The sequence below is a fragment of the Triturus cristatus genome, chromosome 6, assembly GCF_964204655.1.
Source record: "Triturus cristatus chromosome 6, aTriCri1.1, whole genome shotgun sequence".
In the NCBI taxonomy this organism is placed as follows: Eukaryota; Metazoa; Chordata; class Amphibia; order Caudata; family Salamandridae; genus Triturus; species Triturus cristatus.
Genome location: NC_140589.1, coordinates 858683685 through 858706113, shown reverse-complemented (window position 1 = coordinate 858706113; position 22429 = coordinate 858683685). Strand labels below are relative to the sequence as shown.

Genomic DNA, 22429 nt, shown 5'->3' with positions numbered 1-22429 from the left:
AGAGCAAGGAGGTCACATCATTGCTGAGTGGAAGAGGTGAGTTTTTAATGCTTTGCGAAATTTAGTCTCTGAGGGTTCGAGGCGCAGCTCCATCGGGAGCATGTTCCAATTTTTGGCTGCAAGAAGCCTGAAAGATCTCCCCCCCATTCGAGCTTTACGAATTTTGGGGACGGCTACTAGTCCAGTGCCCGAGGATCTGAGCATCCGCTCCGGTCTATAAGGGGTAATGAGGTTGTGAAGGGGTGCAGGCGCCCTGTCCATTATAATGCGATGACACATGCAGAGTGCCTTGAAGATAATCCTCTCCCTGACCGGAAGCCAGTGAAGGGACTTCAAGGCATCTTTAGAGGGCGTTCTTCTAGGAAGCCTCAGTACCAACCGGGCTGTGGCATTTTGAAGTACCTGGAGACGCTTAAGGCTTCTCGCTGTAACACCCAGATACAGGAGGTTAGAATAATCGAGTCTGGGTGTGACCAAAGCATGTACAAGGGTCTGCCTGGCACTGACTGGGAGTAGATCAAGAATCTTCCTTAGGCTCTTAAGCATGCCGAAGCATATTCCAACCACCAGATTAATCTGGGGAGTGAATGAAAGTTCAATATCAAACATCACTCCCAGGTTTTTTGCCTGTTGACAAGGCACTGGAGTGGAGCCCAGGCATGCTGGCCACCAGGCCGATGACCACACATTTGGTACACCTCCCACCACGAGCACTTCAGTTTTGGACCCATTCAGCTTCAGGCAGTTATTAGACATCCAGGATGCAAGCTCCTGCATGCAGGCACTGAAGCTGGATGCCGCAACATCAGGTGCTCGTGACAGCGAGATGACCAGCTGTGTGTCATCAGCGTATGACACTAGTTGAAGATCGTAACTTTCCACAATAGTAGCAACAGGGGAGACATAAAGGTTGAACAGGGTGGGGCTCAGGGCAGAGCCCTGAGGAACCCCTTGATCAAGAGTGACCATACGAGAGTAATGTTCTCCCTGTCTGACCTGAAAACCCCTGTCAGTGAGGAAAGATTGGATCCACCTGAGCGCTGAGCCCATGATTTCTCCTTTATTAAGACACTGTAGCAAGGTGAAATGTGCTACAGTGTCAAAAGCTGCACTAAGGTCAAGTAGAATGAGGGCCATAGTGTGCCCCTCATCGACCCCTTTCCTAATGGTCTCAGTGGCCATGAGTAATGCAGACTCCGTAGAGTGGCGGGCACGAAAGCCAAACTGAGTGGTGTGAAGCAAGTTGGCTTTCTCCACAAAGGCCATAAGTTGAAGATTAGCCACCTTTTCTGCCACTTTTGCCATGTAGGGGAGGAGTGAGATGGGTCGGAGATTGTCCATCCTGTCCCAGCTGAAGTTAGGTTTTTTTTGGAGCGGGAGTACTACAGCCTGTTTCCAGCTTTGAGGTACGATGCCGGAACTGAAGGAGAGTTCCAGAACATCTCTAATATAAGGTTCAAGGATCTCAATACTCTCTGCAAGCAGTTTGGGAGATGCATGGTCTCGAGGGGATCCTGACTTAATGGAGCGACACATCCGCTGGAGCTCGTCCGAAGAAGGAATAAAGAAATTAGTCAGGCTTTTAGCACCCATTTGCGCAACCTCCTCCCTTTTTGCAACAACCTGGCAAACCCAGTATTCCATGGCGTCAATGGATAAAAGCTTTTGAGAATCACATCGTTGCCATTGATGCTGTCAAGTTTTATCCGGAACGTAAAGTTGCAATCTTGTACGGTTGTCTAGGTCTTGCGGCACAGCATGTCTTCGAGAATTTACCCAAATTTCCCACACCTAGTGGAGAAGCAGGTGATGCAGAGCATTGGAATTCTTATAAGGAAGAGTTATCTTGTCTAGCAAGACATTATGACGAAGAGTCAAATATAATGCTTGAAAGACACAACTTCTTTAGGAGAAAACAACGTGAAGATGAAACAGTTGAAGAATATATTGCGCAATTGCGAGTTTTAGCTTCGACTTGTGAATTTGAGGCAGATCCAGACATTTATATTCGTGATCAATTTGTCTTTGCTTGCTATTCCAGGAAAATACAAGAACGCCTACTCAGCTGCAGGAAACCTACACTGCAAGAAACAATAGATATTGCCAAGAGTATTGAGAGGTCCATCATCACATCCAAAGTTCTTCAAAATGATCAATCTCTCAACTCTTGTAAAACTCGTGTGCAAGACATTGTTAATTCTGTTAATGCTGTGGTTACTAACAAACCATTCAGACAATTTGTAAAAAAAGGTAACACTTTTTGTTACAGATGTGGATCAAAATCACACCTGGGAAACCACCCCATTTGTCCTGCTCTTGGGAAAAGATGTGTACTATGTAAGAAAATAGGGCATTTTCAAGGATCATGTAGATCTTCTAAAAGACCTACCAGAATCAACAGTATTGAATATTCTGAACTGTTGATGATTGTACACATCATTTTCAAGATATGATTGTATCAATTGAATGTAACTCTGTTTTTACTCCTCATTTTGTCAAAGGACCTATAGGTACGGCATTTTTTGGGAATATAGAGATTCCTATCATGGCAGATTCTGGATCACCAATAACTATATTATCAGATGTCATGTTTCATGAGAAATGGCAAGGATCCATATCCTTATTCCAAACTGACGTCAACCCAAAAGCTTTTGGCGAATTTGAGATAGACATGCTAGGCTACTTCAATTCAAGATTAGAATGTTTAGAAAGGTCCATTTTTACAAAGGTATATGTTGCAGTCAGAGGACGCAACATCATTGGTTGGCAAGACCTTGCCAAAATGGGTTTACGTCTTGTTCCGGGCTCTGAAAACCCAATCACTCTTGGTGATCCTCCTCAAGGCTATAGTCCTGCTGGGTCTAGAAATTATCCACACCCTAGAACTGATTGCTTATGTCTCACTGATCACACCTCTGACCTTTAAAAAGTTCTGGATACATTTACCAGACTTTTTTGAATAAATTGGGGACTGTCAAAGGTTTCCTACACTAAATTAGACTTAAGCCACAAGCTCAACCCTTTGTCCACAAGGTTCGTCCTTTGCCTCTTAGTGCGAAGGATGAAATCAAGTCTTTTTTTAAATCTTTGCGTGATGATGGTGTTATTGCTCCTTCTGACTCCTGAGAGTGGGTTTCTCCCATCGTCATTGTCTGAAAGAAATCTGGAGAGGTCAGATTATGTGCGGACTTGCGCACATTAAATAAGAACATCTTGATTAACTGTCACCCCCTCCCTAAAATTCATTAAGTTCTTGCAAACCTGGGGGAGCAAACTTTTTTTCAATCATTGACTTGCGTTCAGCCTACCACCAGGTACCTTTAACTGCAGATTCACAAGAGTACACCACGTTCATCGCACCTTTCGGGGTTTACAAGTACCTCAGACTCCCCTTTGGCCTGGCCTCCGCGGCCAATGTTTTCCAAAAGATTATGGACAATCGTTTTCAAAACATGCCGGGGGTCCAGGCCTACCAAGATGGCATTTTGGTTTTTTCTGATAACTGGGAATCACACTTGTCCAATTTGTCTTCAGTGTTGACAAGGTTAGATGAGGCAGGCATGACAATTAGGGCCGAAAAATATAAATTTGCTACGCAGCAATTGAATTATTTGGGTCATACCTTGTCTCCAGAAGGAATCAAACCCAAAGTATCCCTCATTAAAGCCATCAGCCACGCTACTCCACCCAAAGACAAAGACTCACTTTGATCGTTCTTAGGCCTAGCAGATTACTACGCCCGTTTTGTCAAAGGATATGCTGAAACGGTTGAGCCATTGCGTGCCCTTTTGCGCAAAGGCTCCAAGTTTGATTGGTCAGAAGAGATTTCTTCTTCATTTGATCAAGTCAAAAAGTTCATTGTCGAAGCACCTGCCCTGCATCCCTTTCATGATTCTTCAAAGAGTTTCATAGTGGTGGATGCCAGTCTCACATGATTGGGGGCTGTTCTTGTCCAATGGGTCTCAGGAAAAGAGCACACCATAGCTTTTTCATCAAGAATGCTTAAACCATCTGAAACCCATTATAGCACTATTGAACGCGAATCTCTCGCCTGTGTTTGGGCTATCGATAAATTTAAATATTACATTTGGGGGCGTGTATTTGATCTGTTTACGAATCACAAACCCCTCACGCAGTTACTCAATGGTAATGGACTTGGTAAAGCTTCTGCCAAGCTTGTTAGACTGCTTTCCAAGTTACAGGAATTTCACTTCTCTATAAAACATATTTCTAGCGGGAGAAACTTTAGGGCTGATTGCCTTTCAAGCATGGCTTTTCATGATCCTTCAGAAATTGAGGATTTAGAAGACACAGAATGTGTGGTCACTGCTCTAGATGCTGTTAAATTGTGTCCTAACATTACTGAACATTCCTGGTTGGAAGCACACAACAAAGATGAAAATCTAAAACTTGTAATTGATTATATTGTTAAGGGATGGCCAGAAAATAGGAAACTTTCCAATGAGTTGAAAGCCTTCACCATGGTTGCATCTGAATTATCCTTGGTCAATGGTATGGTGATGAGACATGATTCTTTTGGTCCCCTGTCCAGTCTTAGAAATGACATCATTAAATTTGCACACCAAGGTCATCTTGGAATTTCAAAGACTTCACAACTTATTAAGTCACACTATTGGTGGCCATCTCTTGAATCTCAGGTTAAGTTTTACACAGAATGATGCCCTGAATGTCTTTTATCTGACAAAAAATTGAAAGTTATGAACACTCCTTTACATCCTGTTCCTTTTCCCAATAAACCTTGGGAAAAAGTTGGTTTAGACTTTTCTGGACCTTATGATCTTCTCCCACATGACCTAAAATTTCTCATCTTGTTCATTGATCATCACTCTAAATGGGTTTACCATATGTTTTGTGATTCAGCCAATTCCTTCAATGCCATTAAGTTCTTTAAAAAAATATTTTCGGTAGAAGGTTCACCTTCTGTTATTGTTACAGACAATGGCACACATTTCATTTCTGAGAAATGTGGTTCATTCCTAGCTGAGCGTGATGTCAAACATTATAAGGTCGCTCTATATTCACCAACCTCGAATGGTTTGGTGAAAAGGGCAAACAGGTTAGTTAAGGATGCCATTCAAACAGCCATTTCTTCTCATCAAGATGTACAAGATTTCTTTGAAGCCAAGCTGTGGTCTTATAATATTTCCCCTCATTTTACCACAGGTGTTTCCCCTTTTTCCCTTTTAAGAAGTAGGACTGTTCACACAAGTTTGTGTTCTAGTTGCTTACTTAACAAACACAACAAGAGCATTGATGGCCATCAAGATTTAGCATCCAAAGTTTTACAAAAACAAAATCTCATGAAGTCCATGCATGACTCTGCAAAAACTTTTGACACGCTCGAATTGAAAGTTGGTGATTGGGTTCTCATCAAAAATCCCAAAAGAGTAACAAAAGGTTTATTTAAATTCTCCCCACCGGTACAAGTCACTGGTGTCAGCAGAGGTTCAGCTTTACTTGGTATTAAAGGATGGTGGAACAAAAGATCTCTTGTACATCTTTCTGTTTCACAGGCTCATTCCTTACTTAATTTAACTAAAAAGGAATTTGAGCATTGTGACTGGTCCTATTGGTTACATGATCCAGCAACTGATGTTGAAAGTTCTTCCACATCCCAGACTCCCGTTGCACATTCTAGCCCAGTATGTGCCTCTGCCTCTGACACCGCTGTGATCTCTTCTGACACCTATTCTTTACCACCGGAATTCGAAGTTCGTTGTAGAAAATTACCTTCCAAATTGAATGATTATGTTTTGTCATGATATTTATATTTCTTCATAATTTTGCCTGATCAATCTTCTTTAATAGTTTTTGTTTCACCTCTTATCAACGTTCTTTGTTATGTTTTTGCCTCTTCACTTTGTTCCTTGTGGAGAGGGAGAAGTTATAGTGTGTGGTTACTGCATGCTCGTGCTGGTACCCCGGCACGAGGATGTCTCGCTCTTTCAATGTGTTCTTTTAAAAAGGGTTCCATGATCGGATGCCGCTCGGTGTGTTCCAGGGTCCTGACAACGTTAATCAGTTGTCGGAAATCCTGGTGCGCAGCGGGAGCGTCTGGTTGTGGGTGCCGAAGACTTAAGAATAAACTTCAAGCTTATTGCCACATTTAAGCCTCCTGTGTCATTACTACAGTCTCCTGGGACGGTTTTACTGTTGATTTTCCTCAAACATTATCTGCAGCAACCACAGATCTTATTTACCTAGCAACACACTTATACAGCGTATCTTTACAAGTCCAAAACTGCCTCAATTGCAAACATGGGCCACTTTTTTCGTTTTTTAATTCACTAATGGGGGACCACTTTTAATTTGGTACCTGGCCTATTTTCTGCCCCAGTCTGACCTTGCCCTTCATCCTCTACTAACAAACAGCTTAATGCGGGACATACAGTGGGCCGATGCTGACCTGCAAGTGTACAGAGTCTCCACAATTCAGTATATGACGAGGCATTCGACCCAAGGCCTCTGATTGACTATGAGGTAGCCTTACCTAGTTCTCAGCAGTAGCGGCTCATGGTGGGAGTGCTGCCGGGCACTGACATGGGGTGGGAAGGGGCAGGGTTGGGGGTAGTAAACTGCGGAATACGGCCGCACAGAGGTAAGTACATAAACAAATAAATAAAACAAATTCATTGCGCGCGCTGCATCGCATTTGGTGATGCAGCGCGAGCACTGAAATTCGTTTTATTTATTTGTTTGTGTACTTACCTCTGTGCGGCCATAATCCACAGTTTACTACACCCCCCGCCCCACGTCAGCACCCGGCAGCACTCCCACCACGGGACGCTACTGGTTCTCAGTGCTAGCAGTTGGACAGTTACAGAACACAGAGTTGGTTTTGGGTCCCTGATCTTGAATGAAGCAGCCCCCCTCATTTTGTGTTCAACTGATCCAATTACATTTCTCCAACCTGAGTCACTTTAGAAGTCTGCGCTTACCTGTGGAAGCATAAGGAAATGAAGAGAGCTCGTAATAGCTCCATAGATCAGAGAAATAATCTCTTATTTACAGATTTTTTATTTTCAAAACGCCCAACATAAGTGATTCGAAGCACAAGCACATTTTAATTCAAGAGTAATTATGAGCAAATAAAAATGTACAAGAAACTAACTCTTTGATTTCACATCCTGAAGGGTATCCTTGAGCTGTGCACCCTCCGCTCCAGCCTGTATTAATTGGTGAAATACTTCAAAATCTCCCCTGCTCTTGAGGATTCCTCTTCTGGTGAGCTCGTCCTGTAGTTCGATGATCTAAAGAAAAGGATTAAGATGGATAGAGGATACTAGTGATCTAATTTGTTATTTCCTGCCCATGGATTTCTTAGAGTGAAACAGAAAAAAAACTTTGAGGTTCAGGTTTATTAGGAAATATGTCTTACTCCTGGAAATGTATGAGTACAATAAATCTAAGTCTCCAGTAAGACACAACTAATCAATCATTCTTGTAAACTCATGAGTAATCCACAACTAATACAGGGGTAAGGCAACAACTTCTTGTTTAAACAAATCTTAGGAGAGTGGGTCCATTTACATATGGGCTGCTTTGCTGAACAGGAGAGATCAAAGTGTGCCTTTGTGCAGGGTATGGATGTGTACATGAACATGCTAGGATTTTTACAGCTTCATTCCTGTTCAGAGTGGAAGAATGCGTGTCTCAGTTGCCCTTGTGGCAGATTGTGATCCTTCTCTTGATTAATTCAGGTTATTTTCCTAACTGACCATATGCCTGTTACTTTCATACCTTGTCCTCCCAAGGGTATGCAAAAGTTTTGTGTGGGTGGGTGTTCACTGCGTCTCTGGAATGGTCAATTTGAAGTGAGCATTGATTGATGTGCTTCTGGCTTTTACCACGCCTATGTGGAGCAGGGTTTAACCTCTGGGAGAAAACGACTGCAATTGGTATGAGGGGAAGGTGACCAGAAGCTGGTTACTGGTGGATGACAGAGGAATATAGGGGAGAACCAGCGAGGCTATTAAGTCCTGTAAGGGCTTGAGGTGGCGATCTCACTGCCTGCCCACTTAATGCCTCCCAGACCTAACAAACAACTTTGTGTTAAAAACCCATCCACCATACCAACTTTCAGTTGCTGTTTGGGGGAAGAAGTGAAGAGAAACACAATGGTTCTAAATGGCCTAAAAAGGTCCAAGTTAGAAAAACCTTAAAAATGGGTAAGCGTATGAATAAAGGTTTTTTGAAATTAATTTTAAAGAGAAAGAGCGATAGTTAATATAGAGCAGGAACAAGAAGGTCACGGTATAACAGATATTTTATTACACAGTGAAACAAATTCAGGTGCTCACATACTCAGTGACAATAAGCGTGACATAGAAAGTGAAAGTGAACTTTAAAAGAAGACATCGCATTGACAACAAGAATTGAACCACTTTCTTTTTAACTTAATATGATGGGTTCATGTTGTAAGCGGTCGACGACCTTTCGAACTCAGTTAGTTGAGTTCATCTTCAGGACAAAAAAGTGAGCATCTATAATTGTCAATGTAGATATAAGGAAGGGGTCGAGTATATCAACTTGGAGTATGGTAAATGGATCACGAGATTTCATGTGCAAATTAATGCATCATAGTGGGGCCCTTTGTCATAGCAGGAGGCTTGGGAAACCTTATGAATTCATTATATCGGGACCTCTGAGAGTCAGGTGCCGTGTGGATTTAATTTTTTCTACGCTGGAATTGCATTAAATGCTAGCCTCCGGGGAGGAGCCTAGCGCGCAACCAAGATGGCCGCGTAGGTGCGAGGCTCCCGAGGACCTCCGCGACCTCCTGAATTAATCCTGGCGATATCCTGTCCTTGTTGAGGGGACTGTGTTGGGGAACCGGAGCTGAGGCGCCACCCGTTTTTTGGGCTCGAATCGGACCCCAGACGCCGGTGGGAGCATCGATCGAAGGTTGTGGCCTTCTCCTCGCCGGCCCCCCGGATTGGAGTAGTGGGGCGATCCGGGGACAAAGTGAATAACAGCGGCGAACGGGGCTGGGCGACTGGCGTACCCCGCACTTTCACTTTCGCTTTTGCGCCCTCCTAGCTCTCAAGCGGGGTCGGACTGCGGAGCGGGGTGTGGTGGTGTGGCCTTGTCCAGGAGCCCGGCTGACCCGCCGGCGGTGGGTTGACCCGCGGTTCGGTGGTCGCCCCTGCCCCCCCCCTGGCACCCGTGACTTGGTATAGCGGCCCGTTTGGGGTGCTTGGCACGACGGTGGAAGAGCCAGCATGTCCACCAAACAAGATGGCGACCGGGCGAAGGTGAAGACGACCCGCCGTGGCACGGCGCACCAGGCCAACAGTATGGACCGCTACACGCTCCAGAAGGGTTCTCCGGAGACATCGCGTGCATCCCCGGTGGGCCCGGCGGAGGCATCCGCTCATCCGGTGGATCTGACCCTCCGGGACGTCATGGGCGCCATCGCAGAGATGAAGGCCTCGGTGGACCAGCGTTTCGACACCTTAGCGCAAAAAATAGACTCGGTCCTGGTGGATGTGAGCCTTGTGAGGGCAGACTTGTCCAAAACAAACGACCGAGTCGACTCCCTGGCCCAGACCACGACGAGCCTCACGACAGACGTGGTGGTCCTCCAGAAGGAGGTGCGCCGGCTTGGCCAGGCGAGCGCCCTGATGGACCGGCGACTGGAGGACTCCGAGGGTCGGGCCCGGAGGAATAATGTCCGTATTGTGGGGGTGCCGGAGGGACGAGAGGCGGAGGCGGCGGATCTTTTCGTGGAAGAGTTGATCCTGACCCATCTCCAGCCCCGGGGGCTGAGTAAGCTTTTTGCGGTGGAGCGTGCTCACCGGGTCCCCGGGGGCAGACCTAAGACTGGTGCCCCGCCGCGGCCTCTCATTGCCCGGATTTTTAATTTCCGGGACAGAGATGCTATCCTCCAGACCTCCAGACAACAGGGACCGGTCAAGCTTGACAACATGGAGGTACATTTCTACCCAGACTTTACCCCGGCGGTCCAGAAGCAGCGGCAGAGCTTTCTTGGTGTTAAACGTCGCCTGAGGGACCTGAACCTCAAGTACTCAATGCTCTTTCCAGCTAAGCTGAGGGTAGAGGTGGATGGTCGCACGCACTTCTTCGACCGGCCCGAGGCGGCTGGGGACTGGCTGGACACTCTGCCTGGAGATCGGGGCCGGGGGGGCGGGGGGGGCGCGGCTGGCGAGGAGGGCCCGCCGGAGCAGAATTGAGGGGTGACTGCATAGGCCTTGCTCTGGACGTTGTTCCTTCACCATTTATTGATTGCGTATTTTCCCCTCCTATGGAGGTCGTGCGGGGTCTGTTGGGGGCTTCCCTCCTCCTCTGGGGGACTAGTTAGTATTTTAGCTATGGGGTGACAGGCACACTGCACTTTGGGGGGGCTGTCTGGGCTCATGCAGGGGTGCAGGGAGGGGGGAGTTTTGTTGGGACCGGGGGGTGGGGGGGGTGTGTTGTTTGTTAGCACCGCAGGGCAAACCCGCTACTATGTTGTTGTTTTTAGGATGCTCGATGGGGGACGACCGATTGTTTCGACGTATGATGGGGGGTAGGGATTTGGCTGTGTTGTCATGGAACGTTAACGGCCTGGGGGATAGGATTAAGCGTGGTGTGGTCCTGCAGTACTTAAAACGTATTTCACCAGATGTTGTCTTCCTGCAGGAGACGCACCTTATAGGTAACTCCTTTCATGCAATGAACCGGCGGGGATATCGTTTGGCGGCCCATTCTGGCTTCACCTCGGGCTCGCGGGGGGTGGGTATTATGATCAAGAACTCGCTCCCGTTGGAGATTGATGAGGTGCGCCATGATGAGAGGGGACGCTACACGGTTCTGGTGGGAAGAATGGAGGGTAGAGTGTTTATCTTTATATCAGTGCACGTCCCGCCTGGGTTACAAGCCACCACATTTGCGGACCTGGGGCGCCTCCTTCTGGACCTTCCGAGTGGCCTGCTGGTGGTTGGAGGGGATTTTAATGCGGTAGCCTCTGGGTCTATGGATCGCCATCCCCCTAGGGACCTCCCCCGGGCACAGGCGTGGCTGCCCGGCCTTCTGGACACGCTGGGCCTGGTGGATTGCTGGCGATTAAAGCATCCTGCATTGCGACAGTACACCTTCCACTCGGGTGCCCATGGTAGCCTCTCGCGGCTTGATTACATCCTTGTCCCGGCGGCCCACGCAGGGAGGGTGGGGGAGGTGCGCCATCTGGCGCGGGGTATCTCAGACCACTCCCCATTGTTGTTGCATCTCGATGTCTTCCCGAGGGGGGATGGCAGGGTGGCCCCAATCAATGCATGGTATTTGCGCGACCCCACCATTCGTGCCGATTTGATCAAATCCCTACAGCGATATTTCGATGAGAATGTGGGGTCGGTCTCTTCGGCCATCTCCCTGTGGGAGGCTTTCAAGGTAGTCCTTAGAGGGGAGGCCCTCTCCTTTATCTCCCATGCCCGGCGGCGCGAGCGGGAGGAGGTGACCCGGGTAGAGGCCGAGATTGCAGAACTGGAGGGTGCCCTGGGAAGCGGGGTAACAGACGACAAGTTGCATGTTCTACACCTAAAGCAGGCGGCCTATCGGGCCCTCGTCACGGAGGCGGCCAGGGGCCTCAGTAGAGAGCAGCAGGGGCGATTGTATGATGTGGGTGATAAGGCTGGCAAATTGATTGCGTGGTTGGATAAGAGGGAGAGAGCGAGCCGTGTGGTGCCTTTGATTGAGAGTGTTGATGGTGCGTGTGTCACTGAGCCGGAAGCCATTGTCTCCTGCTTCGCGGATTATTTCCGCGAAGTCTACTCCCCGGTTTCCCCCTGCTCGGAGGCGGACTCCCATGCCCTGCTTCGGGACATCGCACTGCCCTCCCTAACGGTGGAGGACAGGGATTCGCTGGACGCCCCTCCCACCTCGGACGAAATTGCCTTGGCTATTCGCTCGGTTGCATCCGGCAAGGCCATGGGCCCCAATGGTATTCCCATTGAGCTCTACAAGCTACGCCCGGATGTGTTGGCGCCCCACCTGCGCGCGATGTTCCTGGCGGCCCACTCGCGGGGTTCCCTCCCGCCGGACCAGCGTCTAGCCACAATTGTGGTGATCCACAAGGAGGGGAGGCCCCGTGAACGGGTCACATCCTATAGGCCGATTTCGCTTTTGAACGCGGAGCCCAAAATCCTCGCCAAGGTGTTGGCCAACAGGTTGGTTGGCGTGGTGGGCGATTTGGTCCACCAAGACCAATCTGGCTTTATACCGCACCGTAACACGGCGCTCAATCTGCGGCGCTTGCACGGGGTGCTCGCGCGTGTCCCATTTGTGCGGGAGCCGGCCATCTTGGCGTCCTTGGACGCCACCATGGCGTTTGATACGCTTGAATGGCCATACATCTGGGCGATGCTGGCAAAATTCGGGTTTGGCCCGGGTTTCATTAGCTGGGTCAAATTGCTATATTCGGGCCCATTGGCGCAGGTCGTAGTGAATGGGCGAGTCTCGGCCCCATTCGCGCTGGGGAGGGGTACGCGACAGGGCTGCCCCCTGTCGCCTCTTCTGTTTGCTCTGGCCCTGGAGCCCCTGGCGGAGTGGCTGCGGTGGCACCCTTCTATCCGTGGTCTCCGCTGGACTCCCGAGCATGAGGACCGTGTGTCCCTCTATGCTGACGATATCCTTCTGTATCTCGCCTCCCCGCGTAAATCACTGATCGTCCTGGTGGATGTTTTGAGTTCATTCGGTCGCAACTCAGGCCTGGTCATCAACTGGGCGAAATCCTGTGTATATGTGCTTTCCGGGGAGGCTCCGGCCTTACCACGGGACTGTCCGATCCAGATTGCCTCCCAAGGTTTTCGGTACCTGGGTATCTATATCACTCTTGACCCGGAGGCCCGCTATGAGCGGAATTTGTTACCCCCCCTCCGGCGTTTGAGGGAGGACGTGGTGCGCTGGCGGCGTCTGCCGCTCTCGCCGCTCGGCCGAGCGGCCTTGTTTAAAATGATGTCCCTGCCACGCTTCCTCTACGCCCTCCAGAATACTATGGACTTGGTCCCGGCACGCTATTTCCGTGAGGTGGAGGGCCTCCAGCGGCGCCTGTTCTGGGACGGGAGGCCGCGCATTGCTCTGGCTAAATTGACGCTCCCGTGGTACGACGGGGGGGTCGCCCTCCCTGACATTAAACGGTATTACTGGGCCTCCCAACTAGCTGCAATTAATCATGGCCTTTACGGGCCCGCCTTGAACCCGGCATTTGAGATGGATAAGATGCTCCTGCCCGGTGGCGATTACAATCGAGTGCTCTACTCTGGCGCGCCCGACTCCCGTCTGACGGGGCCGACGCGTGTCATGGTGCGTGTCTGGCACGCGGCTAATGCAGCTATGGGGTGGAAGGACCGTTTGACCCGGGCGTCACCGCTATATGCGTCTGAGAGGTTGGGCTCCCTGTGGACATCGAAGGGCTTCGAGAAGTGGGACACGATCGGAATCAGCACAGTGGGAGATCTCTGGACGAGGGGGGGATTCAAAACTTTTGAGACGCTGCAGGCGGAGTTCCAGCTGCAGGGCAGTGAGTACTTTCGGTACCTACAGGTCCGGCATGCGCTGGGCTCCGTCTTCCCGGATGTCGCATCCATTCCGGAGTCTTCCCCCCTGGAGGACAGAGTCCTAGATGGCCATGTCCCGGACAGTACGATCTCCCTCATATACAAAAAACTGATCAACGATAGATCGTGCCTGCTGACTAATCTCCGCGAGGCTTGGGTTGCCGACGGGCTGGAGCTGGACGATGAGGATTGGATTTCCGCGGTGGCCTCTCCGAAAGAGGTGGCCATCCCGGCTCGCCTTCGTTTCGTCCAGCTCAAGATCCTTCACCGGGTTTACGTGACGGGGCCAAGGCTTCTGCGTATGGGTTTTGCTGGTGACGGAATGTGTAAGCGTGGCTGTGGTGCGTTGGCGACTTTCATGCATATACTGTGGGAGTGCCCGAAGGTGGACGATTCTGGCGTGGTGTGCTTGAGGTCCTGCGTGTGGTGACGCGTGTTGCGCTGCTGCCTGAAGCGAGGAGATGCTTGCTGAATGTATGGGAACCGAATGACTATTCGGTCCCGCAGACGCGGTGGGTGACTCTGGGATACATGATAGCCAAGCGCGACATTGCTCAATTGTGGGGATCCCAGAGGCCCCCTGCGGTGTCGGCCTGGAAAGAGCATATGGATTGGTGTATGTTTCGTGAAAAGGTGGTGTATGTGGCGAGAGGTAAGCCTGGGGCGTGGGTGAAACTCTGGGGCCCCTGGAACGCCTACCGCGGGGGTATTTGTGAGCCACCACTGCTACCGGCTGCCTCGCCTGCTCCGTCTCCCTAGACGGCCCCCCTCCCTCAGCCGCGGGCGCGCGGTCCCCCAGTCCCTGATCTATTCCCATTCCCCTCTCCAGAGTTCTGCTGCTGGTTTGGATCCCCCACTTATGGAGCACGTGCTGTTATTTTGGATCGCGGGTTGCCTTGCGGGTGTGGTTTTTTGGTGTTGTTTTGTTTCAAGAAAAGGGAACCGTACTGTGGGCTTGGAGCTGTGTGGCCTGCACCATTGATTACTCCTGTTTCACTGCTCTGCACTGCCTAGAGACTTTTTACTGTAAGTGTGCAATATGTTTTTGTCATTCTAGCGGCCGGCCGGATGGTTGTAGGCCCATACCTGTAACTTTTACGAACTGCAATAAACGGTTTCAAAAAAAAAAAAAAAAAAAAAAAAATGCTAGCCTCCCGGTAAGAAAAGAACGAGTCCTGTTCAAGGCCAAGCAGCACTTGAACAGGACTCGTTCTTTTCTTACCGGGAGGCTAGCATTTAATGCAATTCCAGCGTAGAAAAAATTAAATCCACACGGCACCTGACTCTCAGAGGTCCCGATATAATGAATTCATAAGGTTTCCCAAGCCTCCTGCTATGACAAAGGGCCCCACTATGATGCATTAATTTGCACATGAAATCTCGTGATCCATTTACCATATTCCAAGTTGATATACTCGACCCCTTCCTTATATCTACATTGACAATTATAGATGCTCACTTTTTTGTCCTGAAGATGAACTCAACTAACTGAGTTCGAAAGGTCGTCGACCGCTTACAACATGAACCCATCATATTAAGTTAAAAAGAAAGTGGTTCAATTCTTGTTGTCAATGCGATGTCTTCTTTTAAAGTTCACTTTCACTTTCTATGTCACGCTTATTGTCACTGAGTATGTGAGCACCTGAATTTGTTTCACTGTGTAATAAAATATCTGTTATACCGTGACCTTCTTGTCCCTGCTCTATATTAACTATCGCTCTTTCTCTTTAAAATTAATTTAAAAAAACCTTTATTCATACGCTTACCCATTTTTAAGGTTTTTCTAACTTGGACCTTTTTAGGCCATTTAGAACCATTGTGTTTCTCTTCACACTTTACCACCCCAGGTTCGTATATTGGGGTACCCTTGTTCTTTATAAAACGTTTGGGGGAAGAAGACAGAGCAAATATGTGCCAGTTAAGCTGGGTTTGGTTTGCAGCCATGGCCCGTGCAGGTAAGAGCGGTGGGGCAGGTTGGGGGGGGTTTAAAGAAATAATTAATTTTCCCTCGTCATCGTCTGTCGAAATCCCACCCCCCTCCGCCCCCAGCCCACCGCTCTTAACTGCATGGGCCATGGCTGTTACTTTGAGGAGTTTATTTATTTGAGTATTATGATTTCCTCTTTGGTAGAGGGGGATGGCGGGGCTAGTACTCCAGCTGGCTAGTAATACTATTAGGGAACTTTATATCTTGAGGAATACGATGAGGCCCTGCATGAACATGTTTTCCTCCAAATGTGGGCTACAAAGGAGCTGGTACTTTTGAGGGACATAAGACTGGGGTCCATGCTTCTGACCCATGTGGCCCCAGGCCCTGGGGCTTAGGGACAAAAGAAAGAATCCGGTCCAGGGTGGAGCATGTAAGGGTGGTTGCCAAAGATCGACCTCAGAGTATGGGTATACGAAGGCGGTTTGGGCCCTCGAGCACGAGGATGTTTGTTCCATCTTCGTTTTTAAGGGTCATGCTGGTGAGGGTAAAGACTGCTAAGGATCTTGGATTGGCCCATTTCAAAACTATGATATGCGTTCCGGGCAACAATGGCCTAAAAAATGTACAAACATTTTGCTGCATTCTGATTTATATAAGTATCTAATTTGAAAGTTGCTGATTTTTTTTTTACATATCTTACATTCATGTGTTAGGGTGACATTGTTATCAGTTTTAATGAATGTATACTGTAAATTGAAAGGAGTCATTGATTCTTTTTGTTGTAAATAAATATCACCCATACTGTACAAAGATATAGAATTCGTGTATCATTTTTTTTAGTGAAGTGGAAAGGGTCCCAGAACTGCCCATCCTCAGCCTATTTTGCGTGACTTCATTAATTTTAACGTTATCATTACTGGGTCATAACAAACATATTTCAATATTTATTTTGAAACTGCTGTGTTAGCAACTTTGTAAATTAAAATGCGACCCTTTATAATTTCAACCAGGGTCTCTGGCTTATAAGTGGAGCCAAGTCTAGACACATCACAGGCCGTGCACAGGCCATAGCCAGTCTGGGGACAGGATCCGAAAACTGACGGGTACCTTTGCAGTTACTGGCATCGGCAATCAAGCCCCTTTGTGGAGCAAAGCTTCTATGGTGAATAAGGGTCCTCCAAGCCCAAGATATTTGCAATAGAGTATTTAGTGTTCCGGGTTAGTTTTTGTATGAGAGGTACCCTTAACAGCTATTCCCGAAAGGCTTCCAGTCTGCCAAAAACCTTTGAAAACTGAAATGTAACAAAGGAACCATAAAACATACTTTAGATACGTTGTAATGAATTGGATTGTCTCATTTTAATACAGGACATGGAACAGAATAGATAAACTACCTGCCGTGGTGCTGTTTTTATACCCTTTGTTACATGGCACAGTGTCCCAAATTTTGTAATGGGCATGCTATTTTAGGTCTTCCATGGCAGCAAAATAAGTGACTATTTTTGGCAAAAAAATCATGGCGCTGTGCTTCACTTAAAGAACCCCCGCTTTGCAGGCAGTGGTACAGAGGCATCGGAAGTGATTTGCTCAGGACACCATGAGGATCAGTTTGAGAGCCAAGGTTAGAAGTCTAGTCCTATTCCACGGTCAACAATTTAGTTACCAAAACGCACATCTGCCGTATAGTTTTGTACTGAAAGTTAGTCTGTCTTCCTAAAAACAGTGCAACAATCTGCCAATCTATAGAAAATAAAAACTTTCTTTCATCTGTTTTACACCAACCCTCTCGTTATCTACTTCGAAAGACGATGATATGTCGGTGACGAGGAACAATAACGTAAAACCATGCACCCCCTACAAACATGAAAGTAACTTTTGCGTTTTTACCTTTTAATATTTCATGAAAACGACACTATAATTCAAACTGTGAAATACCTTCGACATAGGTCAACTTAATTTAACTCGGAGGTCTTTGCTTTCTGAGCCATTTAGCAAGAATAGAGATAAACATACAAAAAAAGTCAATAATTGTAAAATAATTGTGCATGAAGAGCATACCAGGTAGTTATTGGACTTTGGGACTGCCTCCAAGTACTTCAGCTCGTGGGAGAGCTTTACACGGGGCAGTTGCTGCTCGGAGGTAGCCTGGAAGAGAGAAAGGAAGACAATATTTTAGTCAGCTTTAAAGTTTTCAGAAACCAAGGAACATCAGCACAGAACAAATGACGAGCAAACACTCAGCCACAGGAAGCCATTAAAGACAGCGGTGACCAATTAGGACCCAGCAGGGTTCCCTCGCGGTGCCCGCTGCTCTGGCCCCGCCTCCCGCGCTTTGACACTGCACTCACAATGCAGGTTTAGGAAACAAGGGGCCATTTCATTTGCTTAGCAGTTTGTAACCGCAGACCCTTGCAGATAAGACCATAAACCTGTTTGTAGTTTTTTTTTCTATTCCCCTTCAAGTTTGTGTCATTAGAAGCGGCAATTACTGCCTGCGAAGAATACCTCTCTTTAGTTTAGGAAAGAAAAGAGAATTGGGATTATGTGATCTCTCTTCACCCCTCACTCCCCAACCTCCTGGGCAGAACATCTAAACTAGTCCAGCAGCAAAGTACCTGACCCTGGAAATCCTAATTTGCACTACACTTGATGTTGGCGTGTTGGATATTTCTAACTCCTATAGGCCGTGGCATAATTTCGCCCATTGCATATGATTTCACCCATTGACCAGAGAGAGTTAGTTTGCCTCTCAACTTGATGGCGCCACAGGACACCACATCACATGAATATTGACCCAGTTGACTCAGTGTTCTTTTTTAAAAACTATTCTTTATTTTTAGATCTGGCATTTGCCAAAACATGTTGATTTTACTAAAAGTATATGTGCAATATGCTTATTTCTAGGGTCTTTTGGTCAGCCATCTACATCTATTGGTCTGTTATTGTGACATTCACATTTTTCTACAAACCTTTACAGCATGAGCATGGAGGGAATGGGTCAGCCAACTTCGGCCATTGGCTCACTTCACTTCCAGTGAGGATAATGTTTCCTTTTACAATGAGTACATACACACACACAAAGTAGATCCCTTCAGTACCAGAGACTACTATGGCCATGTGTTTTTGATTTCTGCTTCTGTTTATTTTTAGACTGATGATGGTCCAGCATCCTCCCCAACAATACATTTTTCCAGGAGCGGTTCCTCCTAAAGGGTGGAGGAGTGTCACCCTGCCTGCTGCAAGTGCAGCAGGTAAAAACAAATAAAATGGCATTGCCATGCCATTTTAATTGCCCCCAGCTCACTCTGTGTACAGTCTGAGAGTGAGGTTAGGGTGCGGGGCTAATCCTGCAATTACAGGATGGCACTGATGCCCATGCAGTGCGCATGTCAGATTGGCTGTCTGTCTTGCAACAGCCAGCATGACATGCGCACTGTAGACCAAGCAGACCCAGTTGGAACATGACCCAACCTCAAAATGAGAGCTGGGTTAGCCTGCTCCAACCAATCCTGGAGCTGCTCTCATGCTGAAAACAGCATGAGAGCAGCTCCAGTATTGGTTGGGTTCGCGTTTACTAGGCAGGAAGGACGTCCTTTGCTCTCCTTTCCTGCCAGAGATACACCGGTCAGGACAAATCCTTTATGCATCATGCCTCACCATATTTTCATGGTGTCAGCTGCCACTATATTTTTCTATTAATCATGATAAAACAAAGCAAGCATTGTACTGGCTGTCGACAGCAGAGCAATTGGCTTTGCCAATGCTTATTTACTTAAAGTGCTCATGGTTGCAGAATGTTAATAGATAATGATTTATTAGAATCACAGACCCTGAGTTAGAGCTTGGCAGATGCGTACTCCATCACAATTGTGACAGATAAGCCGTCCACCTTATTGCAAATTCCGTATGATATAATGCACTTTTAATAAAGCAGACAAGATATCTGTCATGTTTGTGACTTAATGTGCTTATGAGATTGGCGGTGCGGCGCCGGGTCCGCCCCCCCAGCTGCACCACCAAATCTGTGGGTGGGCTGCCTGCCAGATTACGAGTGTTTTTCGTGTCTGGCGGGCTTTTTTTTTACGTTCCCATGGCAGTGCCTCAGAAAATGGGCACCGGTGCCTCAGAAAATGGGCACTGCAATGGGAACGCCAAAAACAGTTTCTGCACAGCATGGACTGTAAAGTCCATGCCATGCAGGAACTGGTGGGCATGCATCCACATGGCGTGAGGCAGCAGGGGCCCTGTAGGGTCCTCTTTGTTTCTTCTGCGCCACAGTTTTCATGGCAGTGGAACCGCCATGAAAACTGTAGCAGAGAGGAAACCTTTAATATGGTTGGCAGGACCTCAGCTATAGAGATTTACTCTGGCCAAGGGTTGGAGAAAATCCCCTTCCAGGATGCTGATAGAAAGGGGGATGGATCTCCCCAGGATTTTCTCTGATGAAGCTTTCCAGGCGTGCTTGGGGGGGAAAAAACACAAAGTATGTTTAGGCAGAGATCTCTGCCAGTACTGTTATGATTTACTCTGTGAATGGGTTAAGTCTTTGATCAAGACAATCTGTTTGTCATTGATGTCAACTTTATTACCCTTTGGTCAATAATCGGACAGGTTCTTCAAGATGGAAACACAATGAATAGTCTTGATGTCACCATTCAGTTTTCAAAGTTGTCAGCAGAAGCTATCAGTGACAGAAGGTGATCAAGATTTATGAAAGTAGTTTTCAAGGGGAATTTCCAAGAAACTATTCCATTTAATCACACATGGAGAACATGGGCAGAAGCTCTGATCAAAGCTTGTGATACCCTACATGGGACAGGTATGCCCAGAAGTGGGTCCTGTGCACACCGTGCCACTAGAACCAAGCTATACCTGGCTAATGAGCTCTAATAAGAGCAAAACCAGTTCAGGGTTGCTTACATTCTGGTTCAGGGAGAACCTGGTCTGGCATTTTTACCTGGACTGTTCCCATTGGAGCACAGTCAAGACTGGTTTGCATATGTGTCGATCCAAACTGAAGTGACTTGGTGTGCAAAATAATGACGGACTAGGATGCGGCCTGAGTGATTACCAGTGGCGGAGATTTATTTAAGCATTCCATCCATCACTTTTTTGTATACATTCTTGGAGAGACATTGGGAGCAACACTACACTCAAAAACTCTTCACCAACACATAGTTTTGCCTATACATTCAACACATACTAAATGTATACTTAAATGTATAACTTGGAATGTTAGGGTATTGGGCACACCATTGAAATGCCAAAGTGATTAGTTATCTGCGCCGCAAGAGGGTCCAGGTTGCATGCTTGCAGGAAACACGTCTTACCTGCACGGAAATCATCAAACTGCAACAGAAATGGCATGGGCAGCTGTATGACACCTGAATTCATCATTCATTAGAGGTGCACTAATATGGATCTCATCTGAAGTGCCTTTTAAGGCAGATACGACACACTTGAATATTGAAGATGATAAGCTTGTATGCACTGAATGCTAATCACACTCGATATTTGGAAACCCTTAATCCTTATACGTTGTTGGCACAAAACAAATTTTACGTGATGGAATGGGTCTCTAAAATATGGTCATGGATGTGGTAAAAGACAGATCTATATCACTGCCGTAAGGCTCCCATGCTAGGTCCCTGGCATCGCACTTTGGGGAATGGGCAAAACAGCAGAACTTATTTGAAACCTGGAGGGTCCAATACCAGGAGAGCACTGAGTTCTCCTCTTATTCGCAGGTGCATGATCTTCATGCCAGACTAGACACATTTCTGTCCAGGCTGAATGGAAATTACGAGCTGTGTGGAGCGAAGTATCTGGGCCGTAGGCTATTGGACCACAGTCCATTGATGTTAATGCTGAACTTAGGAGTCAAACTCTGATCCCCCACATGGGGATTACATTTTTGATCCCTTTGGATGCCGTGTTTAGGGAAGTGGTGGGGTTCTGCATTACTCATTACTCTCAAGAGAATGAGGGGTTGATTAATAATGTATCCATGGAGCATAACTCCTTTAAAGTGATCATTAGACGACTGTGCTTTAAAACAGCATATGGGGCTACCAGACTACTATGCACCAGATATGAAGAAGAGGTACTCAAGGATCTCAAGAAGGCAATGATGCACAGCCCGACATATTTATGTGTAATGAAGAGATGCATAAAGAATATCTAAACCTCGTAGAGAGCTTGAGTTGTGTCCACTCTAAGGAGTACCTAAGTCATCAACATGCAGAAGATGACAGAGCAGGGCAGATGTTGGCTTGGGTATTACGTGCTGCCTTCGATAAATTTCCACTCTGTTACATAACAATAGCTGACAGCAACATAGTACATACACAGAAATTAATTAATGGAGTATTCACATACTTCTATAAGTCACTATATTCGGCCCGAAGGACATTGCGATACATAGACAAAGGTGCAGGTCATGACCTTACCCACACTAAATGCTACCCAGAGGGAATCGTTAGAAGGTCTCATAACAACATAATAAATTAATGCAACTATTGATATGCTGGGACAAGGAAAAACACTGGTACAGATGTGTAATTATCTGATTTTTATTCAATTTATATAGGGCCCATTTAGTCCCCAAATTTCTGTTAATGTACCAGGATGCAGTTCAGAAAAGGGTCCGACACGAAACAACTTGCTGGTCGATGATTTTTGTGCTCCTGAAGCCAGGATGGAGCCCACTAGACATCCAGTCATACAGACAGTTGTTCATTCTCAACAGAGAGTACCAAAGCCTCTGGAAATTACTGGCCAATCGGCTGGCAGCCCCAGCTGGCTGTTTGGTGCATCTAGACCAGTGTGGTTTATTCCTTTGTAACAAACATATGGGTAGTGGAAGGTAGTATGTTTTGAAATAGGAAGGGCCTTTGATACTTTACCCTGGTCCTTTCTGTTCGAT

General features: G+C 47.2%; 1 protein-coding gene across 1 annotated transcript in view; it reads right to left on the bottom strand.

Annotated features, from left to right (window-relative positions):
• Window positions 1-22429, bottom strand: part of LOC146817966 (uncharacterized) — a 737869-nt gene that overhangs the window by 341498 nt on the left and 373942 nt on the right. The window contains exons 6-7 of the mRNA XM_085611444.1: window positions 17563-17649; window positions 7133-7271 (exon numbers count right to left, since the gene is read on the bottom strand). Coding sequence (XP_085467570.1) covers window positions 7133-7271; window positions 17563-17649 — 226 coding nt within the window. The remainder of the gene's footprint in view (window positions 1-7132; window positions 7272-17562; window positions 17650-22429) is intronic.